The sequence below is a fragment of the Myiozetetes cayanensis genome, unplaced genomic scaffold (genome assembly GCF_022539395.1).
Source record: "Myiozetetes cayanensis isolate MyiCay16 unplaced genomic scaffold, myiCay2020 scf611, whole genome shotgun sequence".
Lineage (NCBI taxonomy): Eukaryota > Metazoa > Chordata > Aves > Passeriformes > Tyrannidae > Myiozetetes > Myiozetetes cayanensis.
The window spans coordinates 1-15,188 of NW_026087867.1; the positions used below are offsets into that span (position 1 = coordinate 1).

General features: G+C 60.2%; 1 protein-coding gene across 1 annotated transcript; it reads right to left on the reverse strand.

The window, feature by feature from the left end:
- Positions 1 to 3,022: 3,022 nt before the first annotated feature.
- Positions 3,023 to 9,983, reverse strand: LOC126651444 (uncharacterized). The gene is made up of 5 exons (XM_050337333.1): positions 9,882 to 9,983; positions 9,164 to 9,276; positions 6,336 to 6,484; positions 3,254 to 3,775; positions 3,023 to 3,066 (listed from the first exon to the last, which is right to left on the reverse strand). The coding sequence occupies exons 2-5, from the start codon at positions 9,222 to 9,224 to the stop codon at positions 3,055 to 3,057; spliced, it is 744 nt and encodes a 247-aa protein (XP_050193290.1). The 5' UTR covers positions 9,225 to 9,276; positions 9,882 to 9,983; the 3' UTR covers positions 3,023 to 3,054.
- Positions 9,984 to 15,188: the final 5,205 nt, after the last annotated feature.

Genomic DNA, 15,188 nt, shown 5'->3' on the forward strand with positions numbered 1-15,188 from the left:
ACGACACCCCGGCCGTGGAATTGGGGGAATTTGGGGTCCCACAGAATTTTGGGGGCTGGGGGTCCCACCTCGGGGGCTGTGGGGGTCCTGGGGGTTCTCTGGGGGTCTCAGCACATCCTGGGGGTCCCAAATCCAAGCAGAGGGGGAGAGAGAGACACCAGGCAAGGGGGAGGGGGAATTTTGGGGTCCCACGGATTTTGGGGGTCCCAACCCCTGAGGGGGTCAGGGGAGTTTGGGGGTCCTGGGGTCCTGGGGGTCTCAGCAGGTTTTTGGGGGGTCCCAAAGAGAACTGGGAAGGATCCACGACCCCCGGGCTGTGGGAATGGGGAGGAATTTGGGGAATTTTGGGGGTCCCGTGGGATTTTGGGGGCTGGGTCCTAAACTCAGGGATCAGGGGTCCCAGTGGAGTTTGGGGGTCTCTGGGGGTCTCAGCACATCCTGGGGGTCCCAAATCCGAGCAGGGTGGGGAGTCCTCCTGAGGAAAGGGGGAATTTGGGGAAATTTGGGGGTCCTACGGGATTTTGGGGGCTGGGGGTCCCAACCCTGGGGGGTTGTGGGGGTCCCGGGGGTCCCAGGGGTTCTCACCGTGGTGTACTCAAGTAGTAGAGGCAGTTGTCGGTGAGGATGAACCAGCGGCGCTTCCAACGTCTTCACCCGCCCCGCCTGGGGGACATTGGGGGCCTGGGGTCTTGGAGAATTTTGGGGGTCTTGGACAATTTGGGGGGGTCTTGGAGGGTTTTGGGGGGGCCCAGGAGGGATTTGGGGAGTATTGGACAATTTGGGGGGTCTTGGACAATTTGGGGGTCTGAGAGGGGTTTTGGGGAGAGATTTTGGGGTCCCAGAGGGGACTTTGGGGGTCTTGGACAATTTGGGGGCCCAGGGGGTTGGGGGTCTTGGGCAATTTGGGGGTCTTGGACAATTTGGGGGTCTGGACAATTTGGGGGTCTTGGACAATTTGGGGGTCTTGGACAATTTGGGGGTCTTGGAAAATTTGGGGGTCCCAGGAGGTTTAGGGGTCCCAGGGGAAACTGGGGGAGGTTTTGGGGGTCCCAGGGAGGTTTTGGGGGTCTTGGACAATTTGGGGGTCTTGGATAATTTGGGGGTCTTGGGCAATTTGGGGGCTCTGGGAGGGGTTTTGGGGGTCTTGGAGGGGTTTGGGAGAGATTTTGGGGTCCCAGAGGGGTTTTTGGGGGTCCAGGAGGGTTTGGGGGTCTTGGACAGTTTGGAGGGTCTGGGAGGGCTTTGGGGGAGGTTTGGGAGAGATTTTGGGGTCCCAGAGGGGGTTTTGGGGGCCTGGGGGTCTTGGACAATTTGGGGGCTCTGGGAGGGTTTGGGGGGTCTGGGAGAATTTAGGGGCAGTCTTGGACAATTTGGGGGTCTTGGAGAATTTTGGGGGCCTGGGGGTTGGGGGTCTTGGACAATTTGGGGGTCTGGGAGGGGTTTTGGGAGAGATTTTGGGGTCCCAGGGGGACTTTGGGGGTCTTGGACAATTTGGGGGCCCAGGGGGTTGGAGGGGTCTTGGGCAATTTGGGGGTCTTGGACAATTTGGGGGTCTTGGACAATTTGGGGGTCTTGGAAAATTTGGGGGTCCCAGGAGGGGTTTAGGGGTCCCAGGGGAGGTTTTGGGGGTCTTGGACAATTTGGGGGTCTTGGATAATTTGGGGGGTCTTGGACAATTTGGGGGTCTTGGAGGGTTTGGGAGAGATTTTGGGGTCCCAGAGGGGGTTTTGGGGGGCCCAGGAGGGGTTTGGGGGGGTCTTGGAGAATTTTGGGGGTCTTGGAGAATTTGGGGGCTCTGGGAGGGTTTTGGGGAGAGATTTTGGGGGTCCCAGAGGGGACTTTGGGGGTTTTGGAGAATTTGGGGGGTCTTGGGCAATTTGGGGGGTCTTGGAGGGGTTTGGGGGTCCCAGGGAGGGGTTTAGGGGTCCCAGGGAAACTGGGGGAGGTTTTGGGGTCTTGGAGAATTTGGGAGTCCCAGGAGGGTTTTAGGGGTCCCAGGAAGGGGTTGGGGGCCCAGGGGAGTTTTGAGGGGGTCTTGGAGAATTTGGGGGTCTTGGAGAATTTGGAGGGGTCTTGGAGGGGTTTGGGGGGTCTTGGACAATTTGGGGGTCTGGGAGGGGTTTTGGGGGTCTTGGAGGGGTTTGGGAGAGATTTTGGGGTCCCAGAGGGGTTTTGGGAGGGCCCAGGAGGGGTTTGGGGGGGTCTAGGGGGGGTTTGGGAGGGGTCTTGAGGAATTTGGGGGGGGTCTTGGACAATTTGGGGGTCCCAAGAGGGGTTTGGGAAATTTGGGGGTCCCAAGTGCTACCTCCCCCCATCCCAGTACTCACCTCCTGGGGGTCCCGATGATGTCACCGGGGGATTTTGGGGATTTTAGGGGATTTGGGGAGGATTTGGGGAATTTTGGGGGGGATTTGGGGAGGATTTTGGGAGAATTTGGGAGATTTTGGGGGATTTTAGGGGGAGGATTTGAGGAATTTTGGGGAGGATCTTGGGGAGATTTTGGGGAGGATCTTGGGAGGATTTTGAGGGGATTTTGGGAGAATTTGGGGAGGATTTTGGGGGAGGATTTTGAGGGGATTTTGGGAGAATTTGGGAGGATTTTGGGAGGATCTTGAGGGCATCTTTGGGAGAATTTGGGGAGGATTTTGGGGAGGATTTTGAGGGGATTTTGGGAGAATTTGGGGAGGATTTTGGGGAGGATTTTGAGGGGATTTTGGGAGAATTTGGGGAGGATTTTGGGGAGGATTTTGAGGGGATTTTGGGAGAATTTGGGGAGGATTTTAGGGGGGATTTTGGGGGGAGGATTTTGAGGGGATTTTGGGAGAATTTGGGGAGATTTTGGGGAGGATTTTGAGGGGATTTTGGGGGAAAAAAAGGAGGAGGGAGAGAGAGAACAAAAGTCATTCACGGCCACAGTAAACTGGGAGGAACTGGGAGGGACTGGGAGGGACTGGGGGGACTTGGGGGGCACTGGGAGGTTACTGGTGTGACTGGGAGGGACTGGGGTTTGCTTTGGGTGGATTTGGGTGAATTTGGGTGGGGTTTTGGGGGGTGTCAGTGGGGTGGGTGTGTCCCAGCCCCTCCCAGTGTTCCCAGTGTACCCAGTTTGAGCAGCCAGCCCTCCCTGTCGGGGTTGAAGAAGGTGTGGGGGTTGGGTTTGGGTTGGTTTGGGTTGATTTGGGGTGAATTTGGGTTGGTTTGGGTTGGTTTGGGTGGGTTTGGGCGGGGTTTGGGTGGGTGTGGCTGTCCCCAGGTGTGTCCCAGCCCCTCCCAGTGTTCCCAGTGTACCCAGTTTGAGCAGCCAGCCCTCCCTGTCGGGGTTGAAGAAGGTGTGGGGGGTTGGGTTGGGGTTGATTTGGGGTGAATTTGGGTGAGTTTGGGTGAATTTGGGTGGGGTTGGGCGGGGTTTAGGTGGGCGTGGCTGGCTGTGGGTGTGTCCCAGTCCCTCCCAGTGTTCCCAGTGTACCCAGTTTGAGCAGCCAGCCCTCCCTGTCGGGGTTGAAGAAGGTGTGGGGGGTTGGGTATGAATGGATTTGTGTTGGTTTGGTTGGGTTTGGTTGGGTTGGGGATGGTTTGGGTGAATTTGGGTGGGGTTGGGTGGATTTTGGGTGGGCGTGGCTGGCTGTGGGTGTGTCCCAGTCCCTCCCAGTGTTCCCAGTGTACCCAGTTTGAGCAGCCAGCCCTCCCTGTCGGGGTTGAAGAAGGTGTGGGTGAGGTCGTTGCCGTCGTCCTCGGGGATCTTGAAGGGCTCCGAGCGGATGCTCTCGTAGAGGTTCTGATGGGGGCGGGGTCACCGCTGGACACGCCCACCCACAGGCCACGCCCCCTCCACGGACACGCCCTGTTGCCCACCCACCCCCAAGCCAACCCCGCCCTTTAGCCCCGCCCCCATTCCCGACCCCCAACCCCCCAGACCCAAATCCAACCCCACCTTCAGGCCCCACCCCTTCAGGCTCCACCCCTTTGACCACACCCTCTTAAGCTCCGCCCCTTGGCCACGCCCACACAGGCCACGCCCCCTCCTCAGAGCCCCACCCCACCCCTTCAGGCCCGCCCTTTGACCACACCCACACAAGCCACGCCCTCCTCAGAGCCCCACCCCATCCCTTCAGGCCCCTCCTTGACCACACCACACAAGCCACGCCCCCTCCCCAGAGCCCCGCCCCTTTAGGCTCCACCCTGTGCCCCACCCAATTCAGCCACGCCCATTTGAAGCCCCTCCCTCCCGTCACCCCCACGAGCCCCCAAAATCAACTCCCCCAAACCCTCCCCCACACCCCAACCCCACCCCACCTAAGCCACGCCCCATGGGCCACACCCAGTTAGCCACGCCCATTTTAAAGCCACGCCCACCCTGAAGAGCTCCTGGGGCAGCTCCCCCTTGTCGATGATGCCCTCCTGATTTTCACCTCAAACCCACCCCAAACCCACCCAAATCCACCCCAAACCCACCCCAAACCCACCCAAACCTCTACCAGACTCCACCCAGCGGCCCCACCCAGTTAAGCCCCGCCCATTTGAGGCCCCCGCCTACCCTGAGAGCTCCTGGGGCAGCTCCCCTTGTCGTTGATGCCCCTCCTGATTTTCACCCCCACCCACCCCAAACCCACCCAAACCCACCCAAACCACCCCAAGCCCACCCAAATATATCAAGCCCCGCCCCAGCAGCCACACCCAGTTAAGCCCCGCCTATTTTGAAGCCACGCCCACCTGAAGAGCTCCTGGGCAGCTCCCCTTGTCGTTGATGCCGCTTCTGATTTTCACCTCCCACCCACCCCAAATCCACCCAAATTCACCCAAGCCCACCCAAACCCACCCCAAACTCTCAGACTCCACCCCAACGACCCCACCCAGTTAAGCCCCGCCCATTTTAAAGCCACGCCCACCTGAGGCTCTCGAGCAGCTCCCCTTGTCGTTGATGCCCCTCCTGATTTTCACCCCACCCACCCCAAACCCACCCCAACCTCTCAGACCCCACCCCAACGAGCCCCACCCAGTTAAGCCCTGCCCATTTAGAGCCCCACCCACCTGAGGAGCTCCTGGGGCAGCTCCCCTTGTCGTTCATGCCGCTTCTGATTTTCAAACCCCACCCACCCCAACCCACCCAAATTCACCCCAAACCCACCCTGATGACATCACCCAGCTAAGCCACGCCCTGTTAGGCCCCGCCCACCCTGAGGAGCTCCTCGGGAGGTCGCCCTCGTCGCTGATGCCGTGGTTCATGGCCACGGCGCTCGGCCCAAACCCACCCAAACCCACCCCAAACCCACCCAAATCCACCCCAAACACCCCAAATCCACCCCAAACCCACCCTGATGACATCACCCAGCTAAGCCACGCCCTGTTAGGCCCACTCCACCCTGAGGAGCTCCTCGAGAGCTCCCCTTATCGTTCATGCCGCTTCTGATTTTCAAACCCCAAACCCACCCAAATCCACCCAAACCCACCCAAACCCCACCCTGATGACATCACCCAGCTAAGCCACGCCCTGTTAGGCCCCACCCACCCTGAGGAGCTCCTCGGGAGGTCGCCCGTCGTTGATGCCGCAGTTCATGGCCACGAAGTGTTCAACCCAAACCCACCCAAATTCACCCAAACCCACCCAAATTCACCCAAACCCACCCCAATCTCTCAGACTCCACCCCAACGACCCCACCCAGTTAAGCCCCCACCCATTTGAGGCCCCACCCACCCTGAGGAGCTCCTCGGGAGGTCCCCCGTCGTTGATGCCGCGGTTCATGGCCACGAGGCGCTCGACCCAAACCCACCCAAATTCACCCAAACACCCCCAAATCCACCCCAAACCCACCCTGATGACATCACCCAGCTAAGCCACGCCCTGTTAGGCCCCGCCCACCCTGAGGAGCTCCTCGGGGAGGTCCCCCCCGTCGTTGATGCCGCGGTTCATGGCCACGAAGCGCTCGGCCCAAACCCACCCAAATTCACCCCAACCCCACCCTGATGACATCACCCAGCTAAGTCACGCCCTGTTGGGCCCCGCCCACCCTGAGAGCTCCTCGGGAGGTCGCCCCGTCGTTGATGCCGCGGTTCATGGCCACGAGCGCTCGACCCAAACCCACCCAAACCCACCCCAAACCCACCCAAACCCACCCCAAACCCACCCAAATCATCAAGCCCCACCCCCAACAACCCCACCCAGTTAAGCCCCGCCCATTTAGAGCCCCACCCACCCTGAGGAGCTCCTCGGGGAGGTCGCCTCGTCGTTGATGCCGCGGTTCATGGCCACGGCCTTCGGCCCAAATCCACCCAAATCCACCCCAAACCCACCCCACGACCTCACCCCTTGGTGCCACGCCCTGTTAGGCCCCGCCCACCCTGAGGAGCTCCTCGGGCAGGTCCCCCCCGTCGTTGATGCCGCGGTTCATGGCCACGAAGCGCTCGGCCGAGGGCTTGTCCCGCACGTTGGGGTTGTGCAGGCTGGTGTTGAGCATGATCACAGCGAAGGACAGCACGTAGCACGTGTCTGGGGGGAAAATCGGTCTGGGGGCCCCAAAATCATGGAGGTCCCCAAAATCAGGGGACCCCAAATCCAAAGAGGACCCCAGGGATGGGAGACTCCAAGGAAGGGGAGATGACAATGGGGGACCCCAAAGGACAGGACGTAGCACGGGGATGGGGGGGCAAAATCGGTCTGGGGTGGCAAAAATCGGTCTGGGGGGACCCCAAAATCATGGGGGGGGTCCCCAAAACTCGGGGGGACCCCAAATCCAAAGGGGGACCCCCAGGGATGGGGGAGATGAGAATGGGGTATCCCGAAGGACAGGACCTAAAATGGGGATGGGGGGGGAAAAATCAGTCAGGGGGCCCCAAAATCATGGGGGTCCCCAAAATCATGGGGGTCCCCAAAATCAGGGGGACCCCAAATCCAAAGGCGGACCCTCAGGGATGGGAGAGACTCCAAGGGAAGGGGGGAGATGAGAATGGGGGGACCCCAAAGCACAGGACATAGCATGGGGATGGGGGGACAAAAATCACCTTTGGGGGCCCAAAATCATGGGGGGGGTCCCCAAAATCACAGGGGGGGTCCCCAAAAATCGGGGGGACCCCAAATCCAAAAGGGGACCCCCAGGGATGCGGGAGGTTCCAAGACAGGAGGGGAGATGAGAATGGGGGACCCCAAAGCACAGCAGGTAGCACGGGGATGGGGCCAAAAACCAGCCTGGGGGGGCCTCAAATTAGGGGAGAGGGTCCCCAAAAATCGGGGGGGGTCCCCAAAAATCGGGGGGACCCCAAATCCAAAGGGGGGACCCCAAATCCAAAGGGGGACCCCCAGATCCAAAGGGGGAGATGAGAATGGGGGGACCCCGAAGGACAGGACATAGCACGGGGATGGGGGGGCCAAAAATCGGTCGGGGGGGGCCCCAAATTAGGGGAGGGGTCCCCAAGATCGGGGGGACCCCAAATCCAAAGGGGGACCCCCAGGGATGGGGGAGACTCCAAGGGAAGGGGGGAGATGAGAATGGGAGGACCCCAAAGGACAGCACGTAGCACGGGGATGGGGGAGTCAAAAATCGGTCTGGGGTGGCAAAAATCGGTCTGGGGGGACCCCAAAATCATGGGGGGGGTCCCCAAAAATCGGGGGGACCCCAAATCCAAAGGGGGACCCCCAGGGATGGGGGAGACTCCAAGGGATGGGGGGAGATGAGAATGGGGGGACTCCGAAGGACAACACGTAGCACGTGTCTGGGGGGGGGAAAATCGGTCTGGGGGGGCCCCAAAATCATGGGAGGGGTCCCCAAAATCATGGGAGTCCCCAAAATAGGGGGACCCCAAATCCCAAGGGGACCCCAGGATGGGGAGATGAGAATGGGGGGATCCCAAAGGACAGGACGTAGCACGGGGATGGGGGGGCCAAAAATCAGTCTGGGGGGACCCCAAATTAGGGGAGGGGTCCCCAAGATCGGGGGGACCCCAAATCCAAAGGGGGACCCCCAGGGATGGGGGAGATGAGAATGGGGGGACCCCAAAGGACAGCAGGTAGCACGGGGATGGGGGGGCCAAAAATCCCCTTGGGGTCCAGGTGTGCCCAGGTGTGCCCAGGTGTGCCCAGGTGTGCCCAGCTGTGCCCAGATGTGACCTGGTGTGAGCTGGGTGCGTCCAGGTGTGACCTGGGTGTGTCAGGGGCACAGCCAGCTGTACCCAGGTGTGACCTGACCATTTTCAGGTGTGCCAGGGCATGTCCAGGTGGGTCCAGCTGTGTCAGAGAGTGCTGGGGGTGTGTCCGGGTGTGACCTGGTTGTGTCCAGCTGTGTCCAGGTGTGTCAGGGGCGTGCCCAGGTATGTCCAAGTGTGCCAGGGGTGTGCCCAGGTGTGCCAGAGGTGTGCCCAGGTATGTCCAGGTGTGTCAGGGGCGTGCCCAGGTGTGCCTAGTTGTGACCTGGGCATGCCCAGGTGTGCCAGAGGTATGCCCAGATATATCAAGGGTGTGCCCAGCTGTGTCAGGGGTGTGCCCAGGTGTGCCAGGGGCGTACCCAGGTGTGCCAGGGGCGTGCCCAGCTGTGTCAGGGGCGTGCCCAGGTGTGTCCTGAGTGTGCCCAGGTGTGACCCAGGCGTGCTCAGCTGTGTCAGGGGTGTACCCAGGTGTGCCCAGGTGTGTCAGGGGCGTGCCCAGCTGTGTCAGGGGCGTGCCCAGGTGTGCCCAGGTGTGCCCAGGTGTGCCAGAGGCATGCCCAGGTGTGCCTAGTTGTGACCTGGGTGTGCCCAGGTGTGTCAGGGGCGTGCCCAGGTGTGTCAGGGGTGTGCCCAGGTGTGCCCAGGTGTGTCAGGGGTGTGTCCAGGTGTGCCAGGGACGTGCCCAGCTGTGTCAGGGGTGTGCCCAGGTGTGCCCAGGTGTGTCAGGGGCATGCCCAGGTGTGTCAGGGGTGTGCCCAGGTATGCCCAGGTGTGTCAGGTGTGTGCCCAGGTGTGCCCAGGTGTGCCCAGGTGTGTCAGGGCGTGCCCAGCTGTGTCAGGGTATGCCCAGGTGTGCCCAGGTATGTCCAGGTGTGCCAGGGACGTGACCAGCTGTGTCAGGGGTGTGCCCAGGTGTGTCAGGGTGTGTCCAGCTGTGTCAGGGGTGTGCCCAGGTGTGCCCAGCTGTGTCAGGGGTGTGCCCAGGTGTGCCCAGGTGTGTCAGGGGTGTGCCAGGCGTGTCCCCGCCCACCTGTGCAGGTGAAGACGCCGGGGTTGCAGAGGCAGTAGCGCTGAGCGAACGCCTCCATCATCCGGTCGATCTTCTGAGCCTCGCCCGGCAGCCGAAAACTCCACAGGAACTGCCTGGGGGAGAGACAGCCCAAAATCACACCTGGGAACCCCCAAAATCCACCTGGGAACCCCCAAATTACACCTGAGAGCCCCAAAATCTACCTGGGAACCCCCAAAATCCACCTGAGATACCCCAAATTACAGCTGAGCCCTCCCCTGGCAGCCAAAAACTCCACAGGAACTGCCTGGGGGGGGAGAAACACCCCAAAATCACACCTGGGAACCCCCAAATCCACCTGGGAACCCCCAAATTCACACCTGGGAATCCCCAAAATCCACCTGGGAACCCCCAAATTATATCTGGGAACCCCCAAACCCCACCTGGGCCCCCCCAAACCCCACCTGGGCCCCCAAACCCCACCTAGGACCCCCAAACCCCACCTGGGACCCCCAACCCCCACCTGGGCCCCCAAACCTGCCCTGGGACCCCCAAATCCCCCTGGGATCCCCCAAATCCCACCTGGGCCCCAAACCCCCTGGGATCCCTCAAATGTCACCTTGGACCCCCAAACCCCACCTAGGACCCCCAAACCCCACTTGGGACCCCCAACCCCACCTGGGCCCCCTAAACCCCACCTGGGACCCCCAAACCCCCCCAGGTGCCCCCCCGTGCCCACCTGAGCGCCTGCACCAGGTTGAGGTCGGTGAACTCGTGCAGGTCGACGAAGGCGTGCAGGACCCCGATGTTGAACTCCTCCCTGGGGAGGGGGAGGGGCCAGGGGGCTGTCAATCATCCCCAGGACACGCCCACATGGAGACCACGCCCCAAACCTGCCTGTCAATCATCCCTGCCCATTCCCACCTGTCAATCAATCACCCCCAGGACACGCCCACACGGAGACCACGCCCCCACAACCCACACCCACCTGTCAATCAACCCCTGAGACACGCCCACTCTCACCTGTCAATCATCCCTGCCCATTCCCACCTGTCAATCACCCACAGGACACGCCCATTCCCACCTGTCAATCATCCCAGGACACGCCCACATGGAGACCACGCCCCCCACAACCCACACCCACCTGTCAATCAGTCCAGGACACGCCCATTCCCACCTGTCAATCACCCCAGGACACGCCCACATGGAGACCACACCCCCAATCCACACCCACCTGTCAATCACCCCCAGGACACGCCCATCCCCACCTGTCAATCACCCCCAGGACACGCCCATTCTCACCTGTCAATCACTCTGGGACAGGCCCACACAGAGACCACGCCCCCCAACCCACACCCACCTGTCAATCACCCCAAGACACGCCCACATAGAGACCACACCCCCACCTGCCTGTCAATCATCCCCGCCCATTCCCACCTGTCAATCATCCATCCCCACCTGTCAATCATCACCAGGACATGCCCATTCCCACCTGTCAATCACCCCAGGACACGGCCATTCCCACCTGTCAATCATCCCCAGGACACGCCCATCCCCACCTGTCAATCACCCCAGGACACGCCCACAACCACCTGTCAATCATCCCCGCCCATGCCCACCTGTCAATCACCCCAGGACACGCCCACAACCACCTGTCAATCATTCCCGCCCATCCCCACCTGTCAATCACCCCAGGACACGCCCATCTCCACCTGTCAATCACCCCAGGACACGCCCATCTCCACCTGTCAATCATCCCCAGGACATGCCCATCCCCACCTGTCAATCACCCTAGGACACGCCCATTTATACCTGTCAATAATCCTCGCCCATCCCCACCTGTCAATCACCACAGGACACGCCCATCCCCACCTGTCAATCACCCCCAGGACACGCCCATTTCCACCTGTCAATCACACCTGCTCATCCCCACCTGTCAATCACCCCCAGGACACGCCCACCCACCTTTTTAGCTCCTCCCACCTCTCCTGCGGCCCTCCTCTTCCACAAGCCCTCCCCTCTACCCAAGCCCCGCCTTTCAGGAAGCCACACCCTCTTCATAAGCCCCTCCCCCGTCACTCCCCACCACCGAGGGGACCCCTGAGCGTGTCCTGGTGGGGTTTTTGGCCCTCCCCTTTCCTAAGCCTCCCCTTCCCCAAGCCCTCCCACCCCAGGCCTCTCCCACCCCAGGCCCCTCCCCACCCCTACCTTTTCCCCAGGTAGTCCCCGATGTGGCGGTTTGTTGAGCCCCTCCCCTTCGACCCCTCCTCTCCCCTCCTGGGCGTGTCTGCAGGGTTCTTGGCCCCTTTCTCCCCAAGCCTCCTCCCCACCCCAGGCCCCTCCCTCACCCTCACCTTTCCCCAGGTAGTCCCCATGGTGGTTTTGTTGAGCCCCTCCTCCTTCGACCCCTCCTTCCCTCCCCCTGGGCGTGTCCTGGTGGGGTTTTGACCCCTCCCCACTCCCCAAGCCCCTCCCCCACCCCAGCCCCTCCCCCAGCCCCAGGCCCTCCGCCAGCCACCTTTCCCCAGGTAGTCTCCTGATGGCGGTTTGTGTTGAGCCCCTCCCTTGGTAGAGGAACCTGGCGTGTCCTCGGCGTGGGCGCAGCAGCTCGTTCTCCACCAGGAACTGGATCCTGAGACCCCCAGCCCCAAAAATAAAATTGGAGGTCCTCACCACACCCGACCACCCGGGCTGAGGGACCCTAAAATACCCCAAAACTCCCCAAAAATCGGCCAAGGGACCCCCAAAACCAACATCACCAAAAACGCCCTGCTGAAAAATGGCACAAGGGGACCCCAAAATCCCCAAATCCCCCAAAACGGCACCTGCACCCCAAAAACAAAATTTGGGGGGTCCCCACAACCACTCGACTCACCCAGGGCTAGGGAACTAAAACCCTCAAAACCCCCAAAAAACAGCCAAGAGGACCCCAAGATCCTCAGAATCCCCTAAAATGACACCTGCACCCCAAAATCCCCAAAACCCCAAAAGCAGCACCTGCACCCCCAAAAAACAAAATTTGGGGGGGTCCCCACAACCCCGACCCCCTGGGGCTGAGGGGACCCCAAAATCCCCAAACCCCCAAAAACAGCTAAGGGACCCCAAAATCCCCCAAATCCCCCAAAAATGACACTTGCACCCCAAAAATCCCCAAACCCCCCAAAAATGGTACCTTGCACCCTAAAAACCCAAAATTTAAAGTGTCCCCACACCCAAAACCCCCCAAAATCCCCAAAACGGCACCTGCACCCCTAAAAACAAAATTTGGGGGTCCCCACACCCCCGACCCCCAGGGCCGAGGGGAACTCAAAACCCCCAAACCCCCCAAAAAAGGCACCTTTTTGGGGTCCATGTTGAACTTCTTGCGGCCCATCCCCATCTTGCGGTTCCGCTGCAGGGTCTTGCTGTGGGGGGGATTTGGGGTTTGGGGAGTCACTCCAAAAATTTGGGGTCTTGGGGGGTTGGGGGTTCAAGGGAAGTTTGGGAGGGTTTGAGGGTAACCAAAAATTTGGCGTTTGGGGGAGGTTTGGGGGTTCAAGGAAGTTTGGGAGGTTCAAGTGAAATTTGGGGGAGGTTTGGAGGTCACCCCAAAATTTGGGGTCTTTGGGGGGCTTGAGGGGGTTCAAGGAAAGTTTGGAGGGTGTTTGGGGTTTGGGGGTCATCCCAAAAACTTGGGGTCTTGTGGGGGGTTGGGGGTTCAAGGAAGTTTGGGGAGTTTGGGGGAGGTTTGAGGTCACCCCCAAAATTTAGGGTCCTGGAAGGAGCTTGGGAGGGGTTCAAGGGAAGTTTGAGTGGGGTTTGGGAGGGTTTGGGGGGTTACCCTAAAAATTTGGGGTCTTTGGGGGAGGCTTGGGGGTTCAAGGGAAGTTTGGGGAGGTTTGGGGGTTCAGGGAAGTTTGGGGAGGTTTGGGGGTTTGGAGGTCACCCAAAAATTTGGGGTCTTTGGGGGGCTTGGGGGTTCAAGGAAATTTAGGGGAGGTTTGGGGGTTCAGGGAAGTTTTGGGGAGGTTTGGGGTTTAGAGTCACCCCAAAATTTAGGGTCTTTGGGGGATGGGGGGGTTCGAAGGAAGTTTGAGGGAGTTTGGGGAGGGTTTGAGGATCCCCAAAAATTTGGGGTCTTTGGGGGGTGTTGGGGGTTGAGGGAAGTTTGAGGGGTTTTGGGAGGGGTTTGGGGTCACCCCAAAATTTGGAGTCCTGGAGGGCTTGGGGGTTCAAGGGAAGTTTGGGGAGGTTTAGGGGGTTCAATGAAATTTGGGAGGGGTTTGAGGGGTCACCCCAAAAATTTGGGGTCTTGTGGGGGTTAGGGGGTTCAAGGGAAGTTTGGGGAAGTTTGGGGGATTTAAGTGAAGTTTGGGAGGGGTTTGAGGGAGTCACCCCAAAAATTTAGGGTCTTTGGGGGGCTTAGGGGTTCAAGAGAAATTTGGGGGAGGTTTGGAGGTCACCCCACAAAATTTGGGGTCTTTGGGGGGTTGGGGGGTTCAAAGGGAAGTTTGGGGGGTTTTTGGGGGGGTTTGAGGGGGTAACCCCAAAAGTTCTAGGGTCCTGGAAGGGCTTGGGGGGGATTCAAGTGAAGTTTGGGAGGAGGGGTGGGGTTTTTGGGGGGTCCTGAGTGCAATTTTGGGGTGATTTAGGGGGTTTTGGGGGTGATTTTGGGGGATTTTGGGGGTCCCAAGTGCGGTTCTGGGGAGATTTTGGGGTTTGGGGGTGATTTTGGAGGTTTCAGGGCTCTGAGTGCCATTTGGGGTGATTTTGGGGCTTTTGGGGGTGATTTTGGGGGATTTCGGGGGTCCTGAGTGCGATTTTGGGGTGATTTTTTTGGTTTTTAGGGGTCCTGAGCGTGATTTTGGGGTGATTTTTTTGGTTTTTAGGGGTCCTGAGTGCGATTTTGGGGTGATTTGGGGGTTTTTGGGGTGATTTTGGGGGGTTTTTGGCGTGATTTTGGGGGTTTTGGGGGGTCCCGAGAGTGATTTTGGGGTGATTTTTTTGGTTTTCAGGTGTCCTGAGTGCGATTTGGGGGTGATTTTTTGGGTTTTGGGGGGTCCCGAGCGCGATTTCGGGGTGATTTTTGGTGTTTTGGGGGTTTCCTGACCTGCCCTCGTTGGCCTCGAGCCCCTCGACCTCGCTGATGGCCTCGCTGAGCTCGTCCCGCAGGCGCTGGATCTCCCCCAGCAGCTCCTGCTTGCGGCGCCGGATGGACTCCAGCTCCCGCCGCTCCTCCAGCGTCAGGTCGGGGGGCACTGGGGGGGGACACACCTGGTGACCACCTGGACACACCTGGTGACCCCCTGGACACACCTGGTGACCCCCTGGACACACCTGGTGACCTCCTGGACACACCTGGTGACCCCCTGGACACACCTGGAGACCCCCTGGACACGCCCACTGAGCACCTGGACATGCCCACTGACCACCTGGACACACCTGGTGACCCCCTGGACACGCCCACTGAGCAGCTGGACACGCCCACTGACCACATGGACACGCCCACTGACTGCCAGGACATGGCCATTGAGCACCTGGACATGCCTATTGACAGCCAGGACATGCCCATTGACCGCCTGGACACGCCCACTGAGCACCTGGACACACCCATTGACCACCTGGACACGCCCACTGAGCACCTGGACACACCCACCGACCACAGCCATTGACCATCTGGACACACCCACTGACCACACCTACTGACCACCCTGGACACACCCACCGACCACACCCATTGACCATCTGGACACACCCACTGACCACACCTACTGACCACCTGGACACACCCACTCACCTGGACACACCCACTCACCTGGACACACCCACTCACCGCCTCGACACATCCAATGACCACACCCATTGACCACCTGGACACACCCACTGACCACGCCCATTGACTGGACACACCCACTGACCACACCTACTGACCGTCTGGACACACCCACTCACTGCCTGGACACGCCCACTGACCACACCCATTGACCATCTGGACACACCCATTGACCACACCCATTGACCGTCTGGACACGCCCACCAGCCACACCCATTACTGCCTGGACACACC